Source organism: Labeo rohita, chromosome 3 (assembly GCF_022985175.1).
Source record: "Labeo rohita strain BAU-BD-2019 chromosome 3, IGBB_LRoh.1.0, whole genome shotgun sequence".
Taxonomy (NCBI): domain Eukaryota; kingdom Metazoa; phylum Chordata; class Actinopteri; order Cypriniformes; family Cyprinidae; genus Labeo; species Labeo rohita.
In genome coordinates, this window is record NC_066871.1 from 8,694,655 (window position 1) to 8,714,786 (window position 20,132).

The window sequence follows — 20,132 nt, forward strand, 5'->3', positions numbered from 1 at the left end:
ATTCTTTGGTTTTTCAGCATTTCCGTGTATTTGAACCCTTTCTAACAATAACTGTATGATTCTGGGATTCATCTTTTCACACTGAGGACAACTGAGGAACTCATATGCAAATATTACAGAAGGTTCAAAGGTATCACTAAACAAAAACACAGCTGTGGTTCATTTAGGTAACAACACAATACTAACATTTTTATAAATTCAACTATTATTTTCTCTTGTGCACTATATGTAAAGATCCTTTATGTGAAATGTTTTATTCAGGTCAGTACTAAATAAAAAATAACATGCATTTTGTATAACCTCTCTTATTTTGATAAAATAATTAACATTTTGCAGATTCTGCAGGGTGTTTGTAAACTTCAACTGCACATCTAGATTTCATCACAATAGATTTTTCTTCAGAAAAAATATCGGCAAAATCAAAAATTTGAGCCGGGGACCTCTGATTGAGTTGACATGGAATGACCCATATATATATATATATATATATATATATACATACATACTGTAAATATATTTACCGTTAGCATCCAGGGCAATGAGGTCAGCTGCATGCAGTATCTCCACAGTGAGTCTTTGCTCAGGGGCATCATAGTAACACTTCACACTGACACGACCAAAACGACTGTGCTTTAAGATTCTCTGTAAAGCAAATGTGCATCTGTTAAAAATGACCACCTATAGCACATAATACATATAAAATGTGCATGTAGTTTAGAACTAATAACACAATAGGCCAGCTTGAGACTCTGGCTTTTAGTGAAAATTTTACGAATAGGTTATGTCTCAAAAACATTTGAAATAGCATTTTTGGGCACCACAGACATGCCCCTGGTGTGAAAATCATCTCAAATTATAGGTGGCGCAATGATGCTACTTTCTGAGATTGGCCCACCATACTGTGAACAAAATTTGTGGCAAACCTGCATGCATCTTCCATGTATATGGTGATATTAAGTTACTGGATAAATCTGACTTCAAGTCATGTCAGAATGATCATATTTACTTTACATAAACGCCACCACCAGATTTTATGTCAACAGGCATGACAATATCGAAGAAAATTTAATTTGTGTGCATTTGCTGTACTGTTCATGAAGTAGAGCTATAAAGATTGCCAAGAAACAAGCTAAATTGAAAACACATGAAAAAGGAGGAAAAGAAATATAAAATTGCCTACAGCTTTCATATTCTAAGCAAAATCACTTGAATGGCCACATTAAGCAACTTCTAAATTCATAAGAACATAAGAAAATTTGAAAGGCACAATTATATTTTTTTCATCAATGAAAAACTGTTGAAATACTAAGAAATTGACTAGCTTAGCAACATGTTAACATCAACTGTGGGACATGCATTTTGTGTACTTCATGTGAGTTATGACGTTTGTTTGACAGCAAACTTTTTTAATTAAGTTAACAAAGTTGCTGCCTGTGAAAAGCAGTTCAGATCAGACATTTATGAGGTTCGCTTCGGTTTCGTAACATGCTGGTTGTGCAGACATCTGCCCCCGTAGGCAGTAGACAGCAAGTCAGCTTAGCAGGATTTGAGACACAGTCAGAGGCTGCGAAATCTTACACAGTGCAAAGAACGCTTAGTCAAAGAGGAAATGACTGATGTAAACTTTTAATCATCAGAGGAAGGAATAGTATTTGTGATGTCTTAGCTCCTAATCAACACCTCCTCTCTCTGCAGGGCTGGAGCTAAAAGCTGTGGTGGCCCAGCAAGACTCCTACCCACCTGCTGGGAGATTTTCTCCAGGAAATACTGTTCGATCAGCTCAAAGGAGGAGCATTTGTTCAGACGCAGCTCCTCGTCCAAGGCCTGTTGGGAAGGAAGAAGGAAGGCGGATGAAGCCATGCTTATTCATTTTGTCAGCCACATTGATTAAAGGTGAGAATACCTTATAATCTCCACTCTTAAGGTCTTCCAAGAATAGCCCTTCTCCATCAGCGTGGAAGAACCGCACCAGTGTCTGCATATAAAGAACAGGTTATTAAGGTCTGCTTGCTACCTAACTGACAATCAATACAAGTCACTGTACTATATGCTCTTTATGCTCTTTCTTTGACTGCACGGACGCGCGCAGACTCTCGTAACAAGCTCTTGAGACTTGTTATGCTAATAGACCAACTATATGGCGAACAACATGTTCAACCCACGCGCCCGCTCAGCACTTCATGAGTTTTCATGTAAATCTGTGGTGAGTTCCTGCCAGTTCCTCTCTGTTGGAACACTGGATCTCACATATTGACATACTACTGGGAACGTCCTAAATTCTCCACTGAGCTGTGGCCAAGAGCGCTGGCGAATATCTGACGTGCTGTTGACGGTGTCAGGCATGATGTAAAACTGTGACTGTGAACGCAGGCTGAGGAAAACCGGACATGAGGATCGCTGCCCTTTGCAGTCTTGTAATAAACCGCCAGCTGGCAAAACACATAGTTGGCTTTCAGCAGCATTTCTAACTAATCTAACTAATACAGTACTTATTTTCCCTCAAAATGCTGCTGGAGCTCAGGTAAGGTTCCTGCCAACCTCTCTCACAACTGACTGTTTTTTTTTAAATCCTTAGATTATGATTCCATTCAATTGGGTATTAATCATTCGATAATTTGACCAATTTTAGAACACATATTGTTCTAATTTGTCATGTGTCTCCAAACAATGAGGCACATGTTTCTGTGTGAGTTTGAACAATGCTGACAATGTGTTGACAGACAAGACAGAGCAGGTTACTTTTTGTACATCTGTAAGGAAGAGAGAATGGGAAAAATAGAGTATGTCCTTTCCATACATAATAAAATGTAACTTTGTGGCAAAAACATTGAAATAATTAGTTGTTTTTATCCTATTGTTTACTGTATTCATTAGTTTGTTGTGGGTTTTGGTTATTTTGCTGTTTTAGGCTGTAAGGACCTTTGAAATAAATAAAATCATGCGGCGAAGTGATATGGACATGTAATGCGGTCAAAAGCTGCCTGGAACTACGTTCGCTGTGCGTTTCCCTGAAATTAATTGCACACCTTAGAACGTTCGTCAGCCAATCAGATTCAAGCATTCAACAGCCCTGAAGTATAAACATAAATAAACATCAGAAGGTATCCACGGAAAGACATCAATACACAACATTTTTCAAGTTCAGGTCCACCAACATAAATCTTTTCTTCTGTCTGGTTTGTCAGAAGAAATTACAGATTGGTCAGGTTGCCTGTCAATCAAACTCCTGGCAAAGGGTCAATTAACACATATAAATGTGTTGAATCGACACATTGCGCAACTGTAATAGTAGTCTAGTTTTACAGAGTTTATGTATTCATTTGCGTCACTCTTGCTGTTGCTGTACTGATTACTATAGAGCATTTTGGACCATTGTGGAACCAATTTATCTGGCCTAAAATCACCTTTTTTCCAGTGGGAACACATGGAAAGATTCCAGGTTGATCACTAGTAAACTATCTATGGAAACCAAGGACTATATATACACCAAGATGCTTTACTCGTATGTGTTGGAGAAACTGTAATATGCAATATGGCACAATAAGTAATAAATAACAAAAGAGCCAGATGCCAGTTGGTAAAGTCATGGCATCACTACAGCTGCTGTTAGAAGCTCTAGTTGCTATAGAAACAGTCAGTGTCCCGAGGCACGCACTTGGGACCACACGTGCATTTGCTGGACCAACCTGAAATACATGACTCTTTAACAATATTTTAGCATAAGAAACAACATTTATGGGACAGTTAATGTCCGATTGTTATTTACATGTGTTTGGTAACCTGTTTTTGAGACTAAATATTTCCCCATTCAAGTATATAGGAGTTGGTCTTGCATGAGTAAAATAGCTTCTAGAAGGTGTTGCAATTCTTAGAAAATAATGCACACCTGAGGTGGTGATGTGGCCATGATGCGAAGCAGAAACTTTTAAGTTCATTTTCTGAACACGGCCGTTGTTACCTTGCTTGTGAGAAATGTCATGTAGTTTTTAAGTTGTTAATCGTCAGAGCAGTGCTAACAACATTAGCGTGTATGTTAACGTGTGTGCAAACTGTATTTGTGTGCATGTGTAAAGGAGAGTTAAAAAAATAGAGTATGTTCTTTCCGTACGTAATAAAATGTAATTTTGTCGCAAAAACATGGAAATAATCTGTCGTTTTTATCCAACTGTTTACTGTATTTATTTGCAAGGAGGTGTTGCAAATGTGACCCTGGACCACAAAACCAGTTGTAAGGGTCTTTTTTTTGAGATTTATACATCATTTATACATCACCTGAAGGCTGAATAAATAAGCTTTCCATTGATGTATGGTTTGTTAGGTTGCACAATATTTGGCCGAGACACAACTATTTGAAAATCTGGAATCTGAGGGTGCAAAAAAATCTAAATATTGAGAAAATCGCCTTTAAGTTTATCCAAATGAAGTTCTTAGCAAAGCATATTACTTATCAAAAACTAAGTTTTGATATATTTACGGTAGGACATTTACAAAATATCTACATGGAACAAAATCTTTACTTTATATCCTAATGATTTTTTGCATAAAAGAAAAATCAATAATTTTGACCCACACAATGTATTTTTTGCTATTGCTACAAATCTACCCATGCTACTTAAGACTGGTTTTGTGGTCCAGGGTCACAAATATGGTCAGAGTGAATTGACTTTTTTTGAAAGTTACTTTGTGATACTCATTAGCCACTTTTCCACCGTCAGGCCAAATAGTTATATTTCCACTTGAGCTTGGTTCGCCACGGCATGATTACAAACCGTTCTGAGCCTGGAACCGTGCTGGTAGACTGCGTGTTGTGACGTCAATACTCAGAATTGGTCTCTTGTTTGTTGTAGCTGTGCAAGCACACTATTTGAGCGAAGTAAACAGAAATATCTGATCATACTGCATAACGCGGTTGCTATTTGCATCTCATACTGTATGTAAACACTTGCGTTACCAAGGGCACGGCTGACGCATTTGTATTACGAGCTCTGCTATGAGCCCCATAGTGGAAAATGAAACAATATCTGTACCGGAATCGGTACGGAATGGAATGGTTAATCAACAAGAGCGTTTTTGCCCAACGGCGGAAAAGCCACTATTGTGACTCATTCGTACTGACCTCTACGGTGTACTGGAATCGTGTGTAAAATTCCACCTGGACACCCCTGTTTTCTGCGACAGTGTCCAGGATCATCCGCAGGAGCAGCTCCCACAGACTCTGCAGAACCCTGGGGTGCACAACAACCAGAAAGATCAAGCTCACGGACACAGCGACCTCCTTCACATTCAGTTGATTACCACTTTACAGAGCCCAATTTACTTGGAAAACATGCTTCCAAGGATAAATCTATGTGTTATTACTGTTATCGCTACAGTATGTTCCCCTTATCATTAAATGAAGCAAGTAATTACCTTGTTAGATTCTCCTTAACCAGTGACTCATTGAGGATGACTAGAATGTCATCTAGGTACTTCATCAGGGGAGCCACAGCCTGGATTAGTTCATCAAAGAGGACATATGTTGAAAAACACATTAGGCCGTAATTATATGTTCTTTCTCTGTTTATTCATACTTGCCTCATCATTGTTAATGGAGTCTGGAGATAGGCTGATGTGTTGAATGCATCTTCTGAGTTCAGGAAGCATCTGTGTAATACAGTTTTATGTGATTGACTTATTACTTCAAAAATTGTGCAAACCAATTAATCAGGGTTTTTTTTCCCCAAAACCATGTTAGCCATTTACATAGTTAAAGGAATAGACAACCCAAAAATGAAAATTACCCCATGATTTACTCACCCTCAAGCCATCCTAGGTGTATATGTCTTTTAAACGAATACAGAGTTATATTAAAAATGTCCTGGCTTTTTCAGGCATTATACTGGCAGCAAATGGGCACTGAGATTTTGAAGTCTAATAAAGTGTAGTGTTTTGAAGTCTAATAAAGGATGTAGACGTAGCAAAAGCTCCATGTGGTGGATAATCTGTGAAGCACAACACATTTATTAATGTATTATTAATGGCCACATCTGTAGGTGTGTTCATAAGAAAGTGGCTTTCCAGCTAGTCTCGCGAGAACCAAGGTTTGTTTACAGAAAAGGAAACTCCCCTTGGTTAAAATCAAAATCCTCTGACATTTTTCTTCACAAACACTTGTTTTATACTTCTAATTTGTGAGCTGTCTTTTGGTTTGCTCTCTCCTCTGTGCTTCTGTTCACCACTTCTCACCAGAGCTTACACTTCAGCTATAACACTTCTGCTGTAACACAACTCTCTCATGAACACATGTACGACAGTTAGCGATAGCTAGAGATTAAGATTTATAAAGTTTTAAATATGGATATTTTGTAAGGCTTGGATAAGGACATTTTTTAAAATAACTCAAAGAAGAAAGTCATATACACCTAGGATTAGGGGAGTAACGGTACATGTATTTGTAGCAAAAATTTTCAAACAAATTCAAACAATAAACTGTGTTTTTGACAGTCTTTGATGTGGAATGACAGATCGCTGTATAAACGCCTTGGAGATCTGCTTCTGGGATGGTTCAGAAACGTGCTTGTTAAACAGATGCATTGACTAGAGTGAATGTGATCAGTTCTGCTGGCCGCAGAGCCACTAATGTGCCGCAGACTTGTGCAGTGTAACGGTGGGTGTTCACTGGCACGTAGCAAGTGGAACGGAGTGAGCGTTTTCCATTCATTCCTATGGAAGTTGAGCGTAAGCGCTCACGGGATGCATTATGGGATTGAAAGCGGCTTGGAGAAAGCGTTGAGAGTGGGTGAGAGCATCAAAAAGCAGTGGGGTTGTAGCGTTGCCAGTGGCACTGAGCGTGGATTTGGCGTTGTAACGGTGCGTTTCCACTGGCACGTAGCGAGTGGAGCGGAGTGGGCGTTTTCAATTCATTCCTATGTAAACTGAGCTTAAACGCTTGCACAGTGCATTGTGGGATTGAAAAACGGAGCGGGGAAAGCGTTGAGAGTGGTCAAGAGTGTCAAAAAGGTTGGGCATTAATCAATATCAAGATAAGTGTTGATTATTATATTTAAGAGTAAATAGTAATTGAATTTAAGTTTGGGTTAAGTTGTTAATTGTAACCTTATAATGTAAAAGTGCTCCCTATAGTTTAAAGCAAAAGCTGAAGTAGATTTTTATCACTAAGACATTTTTAATTATAAGGGAATGCACTTAAAGAAAGAGCAACTTGTTCAGTAAACCACTGTTTATTAAAAAAAAAAAAAAAAGTTTTTCCCCGCTTTACCGAAATCATACCGAACCATGACGTTAAAACTGAGGAATGTACCGAACCGCCATATTTGTGTACCGTTACATCCCTGCCTAGGATAGCTAAGGGAAAAAGGCACCCCAGAAATCTATTTTGGGTACAATATGCTTCAGTGTTGTACAGTATGTTGCCATAGCTCTTGATATAATCAGGTCTCTTAGCAGTTGAACTGTGCTTTTTGATGTATGTCATTACCCTATCAGTAAGGTGTGTGATTAGGCGTTTGGCCTCCCTCTGCAAGTCGATATCAGCGTTGTAGAGCTGCCCATTGAGGGACTTGTTGACCTGCTCCTTCCCTTCCAAGCCGCATGACTCCTCCATGGCCTGTTCGACCCCCCGCCAGTCCAGGTCCCGCGGCAGACCCCCCAGGTACACGCGCACATGCTCCGTGCTGTTCAGAGCGATACAAACCTGCGCCAAAGCAGCAGCCAGGAAGAGGAGGAAGGGAGATCGGAAATGAGGAAAGGAGAGGTAAAGAGCGGAAAGAACAAAAAGGAAGAAAATAAGGAGGTCTAAATGGGGCGGAGGGAGAGAGAAAGCATATAGTGCAAAATGAAAAGGGGGGCGCTAACGAGGTCAGACACACTGTGACACAGGCGCACCGCTGAGACGTCAGTGTTGTCAGGGAGAAGCACTCAACGCTGACATTTACTTCGCTCGTAATGAAAGCCAACCCTCCCTTGCCCAGAATCGGTACCTGCACGATGAAACTCTTGTGGTCTCGTCCCAGCTGGCCCCTCTCAATCTTGCGCTTGATCAGCTCGGCGTAACACACCGCCTCGCTGCAGAAATTCTGCCACACATCAAGAAAGAATTGCGTTATGTGGGTGAAACCATCAATTCTCCTTTCCATTACGAGCATACTTTTTATTTTCAGTGTTTCTGACCGCCGCTCCCCAGCTGTGCAAGCTTAAACTACATGCTTATGAAAGTGGAGCTTAGAGCTTAGAGGCGCTCACGTCCGTCAGCCGCGTGATGAAAATGAAGGCTCCCGCTGAATCAGGCCACGCCAGCTGGGCCCAGAACTCCCGCACCTGGCTGAAGCATGTTGTAACGTCCACCGCCGAGGAGCTGTGCTTGGTCTGACTCTGGATTGGCTCCAGCTGTATCATTAAAACAGACACGTTACGCTACGCAGCCAACACACACCCTCAATAGGGTACATTTTTCACTCCAAGAGGCTGACTTTATAGGTCTTCTCGATACAGTCTTAAAAATAAAAAGGGGGTTTTCGCAGCAATGCCATAGAAGAAATATTTTGGGCTCCACAGAGAACCTTTCAGTGGACAGATCTCAAAAGAGCCATTTCTTAACGTGAAGAATATTTTCTGCCAGGGCCGTGTTTTATAAAAAGAACTGTAAGTAAATCACAGAAATTATTATATGAAAATTCTTCAAACTATAGTTTGACATGGATCCCAAAAGCATTGAAACTAGTACTGGAGAGTCTGGAAACTGTAAAAGTTGTGCAGGAAATAATCTAGTATAAAAATAAAATTAAAAAATTAAAAAATACATTTTGGATGGGCAACCAATGTTGGTATAAACAAAGCACTGGCATGACAGGTGCAGACAACTATATAAATAACATTAAGCAGGAGCGGATATGCTGTCTTTAAAGTAGAAATGGGTTTTACAATGACTCACTGGCAGGCATGGAAACTATTGCACGTCTTGGCTTGTCATCATGTCACCCCACACCATCTTCCTCATCTTCCATAACTTATTCTGCTCTGTTAACTCATCTGCAGCATTGCCATCATTGTTATTTCTGTACAATACTTCAGGGGTCATGAACTGAGCAGTGTTGGGCATGTTACTTTAAAAAAGTAATTAGTTATAGTTACTAGTTACATCTCACAAATAGTAACTCAGTTAGTAACAGAGTTATATCATTATAAAAGTAACTAATTACCAGGGAAAGTAACTATTGTGGTACTTTAAAAAAAAAAAAAACAATTGTTCAAATATGTTAAATAACTTGGCTGCCCCCAAGTTTTTTAACATATTTGTTAAATATGTTAATATATTTTTTTTTTTAAATATCTGAAAGTACACTTTGCATCAGTCAGTCAAGCATAATAATATGATATTTTAGCATTAAACTAGTAATTAGAACTTTAGTAATTAGAATAACCATGTATGAATGCAAATTGGTCATGTTGACTGAACTTATGACTGGTGGTGGTGCTTAAGATATTGTTTGTCATTTAGTGTTTCTATAAAAAGGGACAAACTAAAAATTATATTGATGAGATAACAAAACTACTATGAATTCTACTACTACTAATAATATAAAACACACTAAGGATTAATGAGCTGCTGGGTTCATGAATATTAATCACGTTGTCTGCATTCACTCAAACCGATTTGCTGAAATCAAAACAGGAATGATAATAGGTGAGCGCCAGCCAATGAGATTGCCGTTTGTGCAACAGTTCCGCCTACTACCGGAGAAAGCGGCAGTTCTTAAAAGCTGCAGAATTTCAAACGAACTCCGTTATTTTGACAGGAAATACAACAAAGAAAATTGTTTACATGTAGCATATCAACTCTCTCGCTCTGTATGGCTCGGCTAGTCATGTGCCTTCACGCTATAGTTTACGGTTCGTCAAAAACAGGTACGCTGCCATTCAGATAAACTGTAAAATAAAATTATATTATAATAAATTATGGTAACATATTTTCAGTAACGGTAATGGCGTTGGAACAAGGGAAACAGTAATTATTTTGATTACTCGTTACTGAAAAAATAATGCTGCTTATAACGCCTTTATTCCCATCACTGGAAGTGAGAAAATTCCATTATTCTTTTGACATATAAGAGGTCCTTGTACTATAAAAACATCCTGAAAGTTTCAGCACTCAAAACTGTATCATTAGTCTAAAAATAACTTATATTGAAGCCAATCTGCCAAAACGACAGGTTGTGGAATGTGCCATTTTATGACGCAACAGTGTGGCTAAACATAGCCTCCGCAGAAGAAGATCGACGCCTGCTTCTACATCACTGCCTGTTTAGCCCCGCCCACCAATTCACGCACATAGTAGGTAAATATTGAGAGACGTGGAAAAGTGGACCAGGATTATGATGACATGGCCTCAGTGTGATTCAGTTAGGTTATAATGCAACACTTCACAAGAAGACAGAGACTCTTAAGTAGAATGTAAAGTGCTTGTATGTTCATGTTAAGTCAATGTTCAAGAGAGCCATAGTTTTCAGGAAACAGGCTCAGGCCATGAATCTGTTGCTATTTCATGCTATTCTTTTTGAAATCACCACGTCCTGTTTTGGTAGCTATAATGTCTTTAGTGTGGCCTCCAACTGACCTGATCCATTTCCACAGCTTTGCGGATCCTGTCAGTGGATCTTTCATGTACAATCTGCAGCCATTTATGAATAGAGGTCTTGAACCAGTTGTGAAATCCAGTTAGAGCCAACATCTTAGTGTCTCTGAAGAGAAATGGCCACATGTGAATCACCAGTTATGACTAAGCCATACTCAAGCTCACTCAAGAGTAGATAGCCTTGTCAATTATGGATAAATCATTTATCTATCAACCCTGTACATTTACTCTTTACATAATTAGCCTAGCTGATTAATTAGCTCTTATGCAGATGGATTAAGAGGATCCCAGTGACTTACCTGAGAGGCAGAAACTCCCTGAAGCGCTTGAGGGACTTCAGAGACATGTAAAGCTCAAAAAAGGGTTTCTCCCATGGTTTGGGTGAGTCGTGAACTCTCCTGCTCCAGGTTCCCACACACTCGCTCCATTGCCACATTCACGTCATCTGCCACCTGGAGACACAGTGCAACATTAAAGCTCCCTCTCCATCGCCTGACTCCTGTTTATCGAAGCAAGATTTATTTTTAACAGAGATCTGTAAGCGTTCCCAAGGGTGCTCAAACTTACAAGCTTTTCTAACTGCCGGTAGGAGATGCTGAAGAAGTCAACTTTCACAGAGCTGAAAGACAAGACAAAAAACATTTTATCTGTTTTAAGCTTGTTTCATTGTTGTTGTGTCCCAACCCATCTCATTAAAAAAAGAGTGTGCTTTAAATAAGCTAGTCATAGGTTGGTTTTTCCGAAAAGTGTAAATCCCGTGTCTCTGCGGGGCAAACAAAACATTGTTTGTTTGAACATTCCAACCTGCCCAACACAGACATACTGACTTGGGACTGTGTAGCTGATCATTGGAAGGCAGGGAGGATGCTTTGGAAACCTGTTTGAAAATAGTCATTAGCAAAAGTCTAAAGTTACCTGTAATAAAGCTTGTTGTAGACATTTTGTCCTCTCTGCACATCAACACATACTGCATCCACCACCATAACCAAACGCCTCAGCTGCTCCTCTAGAGTCTGGAGAGATGTGCAGACAACAGATACATATACTGAAATGCTAGTTAAAATTAATTAAAAGCAATAGAGAAACTACAGGTGCTTTATCTACAGCAGTGTTGGGGAAAGTTACTTTTAAAAATAATGCATTAGAATATTGTGTTACTCCATGATAAAGTAACTAATTGCGTTACTTAGTTACTTTTTAAGGAAACGAATGCATTACATTACATTACTTTTGCATGACTTTTTGTCATCCAGGCTAGGCTTGCTTATTTGTTTTCTATAACAAAAAACCCAAAAGTTATATTTTTGGCAACTGTAAAGGCCCTTTCACACTTGTGAAATGGATAATCCTCAGGCAGAAGGAAGTGCCTCTGGACTTACTCCTGATTTTTCCCAAAGTAACTGGCATTACTTATTTAAAAAAGTAACTCAGATATTTCTTTATACATTTAAAAGTAAAGCGTCACTTTATTAATTACTTGAAAAAAGTAATCTGATTACGCGCGTTACTTGTAATGTTTTACCACCAACACTGGTAGACATACAGTACAAAATGTTCAGTTTATTCTAGTTTTATGCTATATGATAATATAAATCATAATATAAAGGGCCAGTGAAACTAGGTATTCATTTTAGTTTCCAAGATTACTTAATTCTGTAGCTAAATGGTTGGAACTACTTTTTAAGTGCCCCTATTATGCCATTTTTAAGGTTCCTAATAATGTTTTGGGAGTCTCCCACAAATTAGCCTTACATGCATGAACAATCAACGTTTTTGTTTTCTCAAAATATGTATTTAATATCACCTAATTTTCTAGTGATTCTCAAATTATTCGTTTGAAGCAGTTCTGTAATCCTACTCTGCTCTGATTGGTCAGATGGCCAAGTCTGTTGTGATTGGTCTACCGCGTACAGCATGTGTCAGAAACGATACGCCCATTGTCATAATTCTGTATTTTAAACCCTTGATAAAAAGGATAAACATCTATTATTTTTCAAACTTACAGTTTAAGATTCAGTGGAACCAGCTGGGTACTGAGTTATTTTTCATGAGCAAGCTCACTGTAAATCCCATATAGACCAATTATATGTTTGTAAACATTCAGTATGTGCGCTCATCATGGTTGCAGAAAACCCGAGAGAGATAGCCTTTACGGCTAGAGAATTACATGGATAATTAGATTTAAAAAGATTATAGATTAGATTTATTAGATGTCATTTTCAAAATATTCTCTGCATATTACAAGAGCTTGTCACCCATGGATAGGCACTGTTATTCGACGAAATTGATGTCAGTTAGTCTTAGTCTTACAGATCTGAAACAGAGATGACGTTTTTTTTTTTTTTTTTTGTGGGCGGTGCCAATCCGGTGGCAGACAATGACAGTTAAGTACACTACAAAACTACAGTTAAGTAGTGGTCTATGGAGCCATGGAATAAAAGAAAAAAAAAGGTAAATTTGATTTTATATTTCAGAATTCGTACTTTATTCTCGCAATTCCAAGATTATATCTCACAATTCTAATAAGGAAAAACAACTCGTCTTTCTCATTTTTCCCCTTGGCTCAGAATAGCACACACTTCTGGCTTTTTTACCCTCAGAATTGACAAACTCACTATTTTTGAGTTAAATTGGGGTTATGAAGTCCGAATTAGGAGATATACACTTGCATTTGAGAGAAAAATTGTTTTCTCAGAATTGTGAGACTAAATATATGTTATGTAAAAATGTTAATAGTAATAGGTTTAAATAATATTTCATGCTGTAACTGTAGGGATAATACAATACGTCCACTATGAACAGCATATGTGAATATTATGTAGACCTATTGTTTAAATCCAATTTATGCTTTAAAAGTCATCATAGCAGTCCATAGTATGTACGTTTAAACATCTGCGTTTAGCTTCAAATGGCGTCTTTGATGACAGTATTCTATAAAAATTATTTGCATTCCGATTTTGACATTAAAAGGCAGAAACATATATTTTTTTCCTCTTATTCCATGGATTTTACCCAATTACCTCTGCTTGTTCCCAGTGTTTTTCTGCAACCACTATGCGTGCGCAGCTGCAAGTAATATAACTGTGAAGTCTACTCTAAATTGGTCTATTGAACTCCCAGAGATTAGAGAAGTAGTCGTCAATAAAATTACGTGTTTATGGGATGGGCCAAGTTTTTAGCCAAAGTAGAACATAGGCGTGCATTATGCAAATGTGTTACCTCATGAAGTGTAGCCATCACAGAACTGGGATTTAAATTACCAACGACTCATTTAGGCTGTACAGAGTCAGCTCTTTAATAACTTTATTAACGTGCACTTTTAGCTTTACTACTTTGTAGATCATTAACATTCACAAACAGCTACATTACACTGCATGAGAGGCAATATTTGAAATGGCATAATATGGGGGCACTTTAAAATACTTTTAAAAGCTAATTAAATGAATACTTACGCCTTCATCTGGTTTAATGCTTGATATTATTCCTTCATACCACTCAACTGTGCCTTTCTAAAGTCGGGAATAAACAAAGAAACCAAAAATTACAAATAGTAATAATATACAAATGCATCCATTATACAATAAAGCTATTTAAAAATCTCTGTGTACAGTGGCCCTGAAAATATTTGAACAATTTTGGACACGTAAACCAAACTTACTGTTCAAATTTCAAAAAGTCGCTGCATTTGATACAAAATACTGTATAAAATCAAACAGCATCTGCTAGAGATTTTCTCAGAGCCACAACCTTTAACCATCTGGTCTCTCAAGATGAGCAGTGCATGTATGAAGTCATTTCCTCTCCATTTCACAAAGGTGTAATATATTGACCACAGGCGTACTTCATCACATGAACTATACTCTACATTTGGCAACCAGAATCTCTGTTTTGTCTGTATTTAGAACTATTTATTTATCATTTTACAATTTGAAACCAAACTAAACTTCTGTGTTACAGCTGAATTTTCAGCATCATTACACAAAAAATAAATAACACAATTTGTTGAGTCAGCTTAAAATAATTAGTTACACTGCTGCCTTAAAATTTTAAGTTCAGTCAACTAAAATAAGTTTATTCAACTTGAAAAGTTAAGATGTACCAAGTACAACTTAGATATTTGTTTGCTAAGTTGATTTAACTCAAATATCTAAGTTGTCACTTAGTATAATTTAACAATTCAAGTTGAATAAACTTTTTTCTGAGTTGACTGAACTTAAAATTTTAAGGCAGCCAGGTTACTAATTATTTTAAGTTGACTCAACAAATTGTTTTTTTACAGTGTACTCCAGTCTTCAGTGACACACGATCCTTTATAAATCATTCTAATATGTTGGTTTGAAGCCTAAGAAACATTTCTTATTATCGTTGAAAACAGTTGTGCTGCTTAATATTTTGAGGAAACCGTGATACATTTTTTCAGGATTCTTTGATGAACTCAAAAGTTTGGTCAATTAAATGTGTCTCCACTGAATAAAATTCTTAGTAACCCCAAACTTTTGAACAATAGTGTACATTTTTAAAAGCGTGGCTTCAGTGTCCAAATACCTTTCAGGACCACTGTATGTCTCACTGTTGTATGTCTGTATCACCTTATTACCTTTATAACTGTCGCTATTTCCAAGTGCAGTTCACTGCGGTTTGAACACACGGCTCTAAAGGCTGCCATTGACTGCATGTGACCAATGCTCCTAAAGCACACATACACACAGCAGATCAATAACCCAAGAAAAGTTTCAACGACACCATGTGGAAACTGCATGAACTGTTTGTGTGCTGGTGTGTCTCTGAGCTCAGTATACTGTACTACATTGTAGTAGCAACACTAGAAATGCCCACAGGATGTCAATTTTTGTGTGTCCCGCTACCCAGTACTGATCTACCCATAGGAGTCCGAAAGGGCAGATCACCATGAGCTCCCAGACACAGCTGCTGCAATTGATGGGAGAAATATCTGAATTCAAATGGTTTTATTTTGGTCCTTCAGCAAGGAAATCGACCGTATGAATGCCGGTTTCTGTGAACATGTGTGCGAGTTCATGTAGCCCGTGTGCGTGTATGAACTCACCTCAGCATAAGCTCACAGCGTATGATGGCTGCAGAGTTGTTGCAGGGGAATACTTGACGCATACTCTTCATTTGAGACAGGCAGTAATCACAGTAAAGTCTGAAGCTCTCTGCCAAGAGACCCTCCTGCACTCAGAAACACATAATTACAGACTGGACCCAGATGAAAAGAATTAGTTCCAAACTAGAGCCTTAGGGGGGAATTCACGGAGAATTAATTACACCCGTTGATAGCGCCGTTTATTTGCACACGCTGACTGCGTTGTTTTAGCACCCGATTCGCTAAAGGAATTATGCAATAAATTAGCACCAATTGCAATTTGCACAGCGCAACTCTGCGAGCGCTTTATGCAACGTTAACTGCACAAGCAGCGTTGAGTATAATAAGCCTAGTGTACAAAAAAGAGGTGGGTTTGTGCTTAAAAGATGCGATGCAATGAAGTCGACATGGGCCGCTGCATTCACATCTTAGGTCTATTACAAGATATAGGCTCGGTTTCATAGACAGGACAGGACAATTAAGTAATTTTTATACACGTGCGTTGAAACAGCTCAGACTTACATTTTAGTTTAGGACTAGGCTTAAGCCTTGTCTGTGAAACTGGGTGATGGTGTTCTAAAAATGAGGTGCTCAGGTTAAAATGCAAAAATGTTCTGTTTTTGTTTTGTTTTTCCAGTAAAACCGCCACCTTGGAATTATAAGTTTCTGTCTGAATTTTGAGTGGTTTTGAGATATTGAGCTTTTTTGCATGCCATATAGATCTTTTTTTTTTGTTTTCTAAATAAGAAGGCTCAAAATGTAAACAACATAATGTAAACAAGAATATGTGAATAACATATGTGACCCTGGAGCACAAAACCAGTCGTAAGTAGCACGGGTATATTTGTAGCAATAGCCAACAATACATTGTATGGGTCAAAATTATCGATTTTTCTTTTATGCCAAAAATCATTAGGATATTAAGTAAAGATCATGTTCCATGAGGATATTTAGTAAATTTCCTACTGTAAATATATCAAAACCTAATTTTTGATTAGTAATATGCATTGCTAAGAACTTCATTTGAACAACTTTAAAGGCAGTGTTCTCAATATTTAGATTTTTTGCACCCTCAGATTCCAGATTTTCAAATAGTTGTAATTCAGCCAAATATTGCCATATCCTAACAAACCATACATCAATGGAAAGCTTATTTATAATAAATCTTCATTTAAAAAAAAACTGACTCTTATGACTGGTTTTGTGCTCCACGGTCACATATGTGAAAAAATACCAGAACTTTATAATTCCAAGGTGATGAAATATCTAAAATCTTTTACATATCTATAAAGGAACATAAATGTACTTAAAGGTGAAGTCTGTTTGTAAAAAGTAAAAAAAATACATTTTCTTAACCTACACTCTTAAGAAAGATTTTTTTACATGAAGTAACAGTATTACTAGAAGTGACACTCTTATGGAAGTATGATAATATTTTGTAATTATCATTTAAATCTGACTAATTTTTAAACTGTGTCATAAATCAACGTCTTAGAAAAATGTTATGGGGTTTCAAATCAAAATATGACTTTCTGTTACGAAACAAGATGTTGATTTCATACATGTCCTCATATGAGGACACCAGGACTAAAAGCATGTTTATTACGCATTTTGGGAGACACAACAAATGAATAGGGAATGAAATTATATTTCAATATTCCTATGTTATATTATATATTATTATGAAAATCTTGTCAATTATAACTCCCATTATTACACTTCTTTTTTCGTTACATGTTGCCCCAAAACACATTAATATGCAAGTTAGATTTAGTTTATAGATACACTGTATAAAATGAGAAAACCCTTTTATGAAGAAAAGAAAAACGGTATATAAAATCATTCTGTTATAACATATTTGAGACTCATCTTTAAACAAAGTTTGGTAAAAAAAAAAAAAAAAAAAATCCTGAAAACTAAAAATGTATTGGAAGAAGTATTCATGCATGTTCATATATGTCTTTTTTTATTTATATATTTTTTTAAGTTATATTTTTGTTAATATATTATTCAGACAGGACAGTGAAGAAATGATAGGAAAGTACTGGGTAGAGAGAAGGACACGAGACCGGCATAGGACCTCAAGACGGGATTCGAACTCGGGTCACCGTAAGCGCAGTTGTGCTGTATATGTCGCACTAACCACAGGTCTATCGGCGCAGACGTGCATTTTTTGGAGTGTTTATTGAGACATAGCATAACGTATGAATGAAATGTTGTTTAAAAATATTCGTTTTTTTAATGCTCTGAACAATGTAATGACATGAAAAAATAAAAATTTTCTACTACATTTTTTTCCTGGGTCTCAGGAGGTTAAAGCAGTGTTTATAAGCGCAGCTGCTTTGTTTACAACGGTAACCAAGAAAACTCTATATCACTGCTGTTCTATAAGTGCCACCTGCTGTAATAAATTTGCATCTTCATTCAATCCACCTGCTTTTTTTTTTTTTGTGCAACTGTCTTATGTAGCATAATTTCACAAATCTAAAATCAGATTCTGTTTTGCCTTAAATATTAAAATTATAGGCTACAATTTAATTCAAGTCAAATACAACTGCTCATGCTACATGTATGTAGAACTACTATAAAAAATACATTTCCTGTTGTAATGAACTATATAGAATCTTGACCCCAAAACCGAGGTACATGCCAAATCGTGAATTTGTGTATCATTAGACCTCTAACTGTAGCACATACTTCACCTTTAAGCAAAAATTGTTTATGCATAATTTATAAACATAAACCTCATTTTTGTAAGATTTATGCTTAAAACGAATATTGCCTCCAGATATTCTCATGAAAACAAATCTTCATATCACGCATATTTGCTTCTTAACTAAATGTCTCTTGCTCTACAAATTAGCATTTTACTGGTAAACAAGAAGAAAATGCTGATCGAGAAAATGATTTTTTGCAGCGCAATGAATTCACCCCTAATGTGTAAAGCTCCAAAGAGCACTGAGCCCTAGTCTCAGTGATACGGCACATGAATGTGCCCAGACTTTCAGGGTCAACAGGCTGCTGTAAAAACCCACCAGCTCCCCGTGCACAGCGGTATCCTCCCACTCAGCCTCCACGGTTTTCAGCAGCCTGAGGAGCAGAGCGTAGCTCATCCGCTGAGAGCGGTGATGGCTGCTGTAACACTGCCAACGGCTGCAAACACATGAAAAAACATCCGTTTACACACTAGTGTCAGTCTCACTGTTGGCAGGCATGTGTAGCTGAGGCATGCAGCGATTATCAGGATGGGTCTTGGTGTTATAAGCATTTGCTGTTTTCATGCTGTTGTGCTCTTCCTGTCAATAAACACGCCGACTGCGTGGCATGTCACAGATGAGCCATGATCTCACTACAGGTTTGATGTTTCATACGCACATGATGGCCTGCTGCAGAGGAGAGAGGTCAGCCTGCACGGCATGATGGGACAGCACAGTCCATGCAGCCGCACACACTTGTCCATTCCAGTTATAAGGCTCTTTCTGCAATTAAAACGGTATGATTATTTATGATAAGCCTTAAGCTTGATGCAAATGAATTCTAGGCAAATAAAAAAAGCGCAACCTGAATTTGATTATGCTCATAGTCCAGAATCTGACTCAGCATCTTCTTGTGAATGGTCACATTGGAGGCCATTTTACTCAGGGCTGTGTCTCTCTGTTGAGCAGAAGGAGGAGAGATTAATACATATTATATGTGCTATTAAATATTGTCTTTTGGCATTTGTGACTGAAAACGACTGCATATATTTAGGAGCACCAGTGCGAAAATTCCCCTGTAAATCACTTTAAGGAGTCAAATATCATCTCGTAATGGGAAGGCAAAATTTTTTTATCAGATTTTTTAATTATTGATTAGAAGGTGCTCCTGAAATTTTTAATTCTTCTCTATTTTTAAAGTTAGGAGCACAAGTTCTCCTAAAAAGAAAAGTAAGTGTAGAGCCTTGCCTAGCTTTTAAAAGTTTGGGGTTAGTAGGACTTTTGTAATTATTCTAAAAGAAGACAATTATGCTCACAAGGATGCATTTATTTGATCAAAAATACAACAAAAATACTGTAATGTTTAGAAATATTACAGTTTAATTTGTTTTCCAGTATAATGCATATTAAAATGTAATTTATTCCAATGATGCAAAGCTGAATTTTCAGCATTATCATCATGTCATCCAAAATGTTCATGTCTTTCTTCAGTTAAAAAGAAATGAAGGTTTTTGAGGAAAACATTCCAGGATTTTTCTTCATATAGTGGACTTAAATGGGGATCAAACGTGCAAAGAAAGTCAAATGCCATTTACAAAAGGTAAAACAACTTTAGACGATGTTAAAGTTGGAGAAAAAAAGAGATGGAGTAGTTTGCGCGTGACCTTTCAAATGTGATTACAAAATGAGTGAAGTCGTAGAC

The 20,132-nt window shown here is 37.5% G+C and overlaps 1 protein-coding gene across 1 annotated transcript in view; it reads right to left on the reverse strand.

The window, feature by feature from the left end:
• baiap3 (BAI1 associated protein 3) overlaps positions 1 to 20,132 on the reverse strand; it is a 69,540-nt gene that overhangs the window by 4,312 nt on the left and 45,096 nt on the right. Inside the window, 20 exon segments of the mRNA XM_051106716.1 lie at positions 522 to 642; positions 1,741 to 1,824; positions 1,904 to 1,975; positions 5,117 to 5,225; positions 5,410 to 5,489; positions 5,575 to 5,643; positions 7,478 to 7,693; positions 7,980 to 8,075; positions 8,242 to 8,385; positions 10,613 to 10,736; positions 10,930 to 10,988; positions 10,990 to 11,082; positions 11,198 to 11,249; positions 11,546 to 11,643; positions 14,083 to 14,139; positions 15,228 to 15,318; positions 15,696 to 15,820; positions 18,770 to 18,887; positions 19,110 to 19,213; positions 19,296 to 19,388. Of these exon segments, the coding sequence (XP_050962673.1) occupies positions 522 to 642; positions 1,741 to 1,824; positions 1,904 to 1,975; positions 5,117 to 5,225; positions 5,410 to 5,489; positions 5,575 to 5,643; positions 7,478 to 7,693; positions 7,980 to 8,075; positions 8,242 to 8,385; positions 10,613 to 10,736; positions 10,930 to 10,988; positions 10,990 to 11,082; positions 11,198 to 11,249; positions 11,546 to 11,643; positions 14,083 to 14,139; positions 15,228 to 15,318; positions 15,696 to 15,820; positions 18,770 to 18,887; positions 19,110 to 19,213; positions 19,296 to 19,388 (2,005 nt within the window).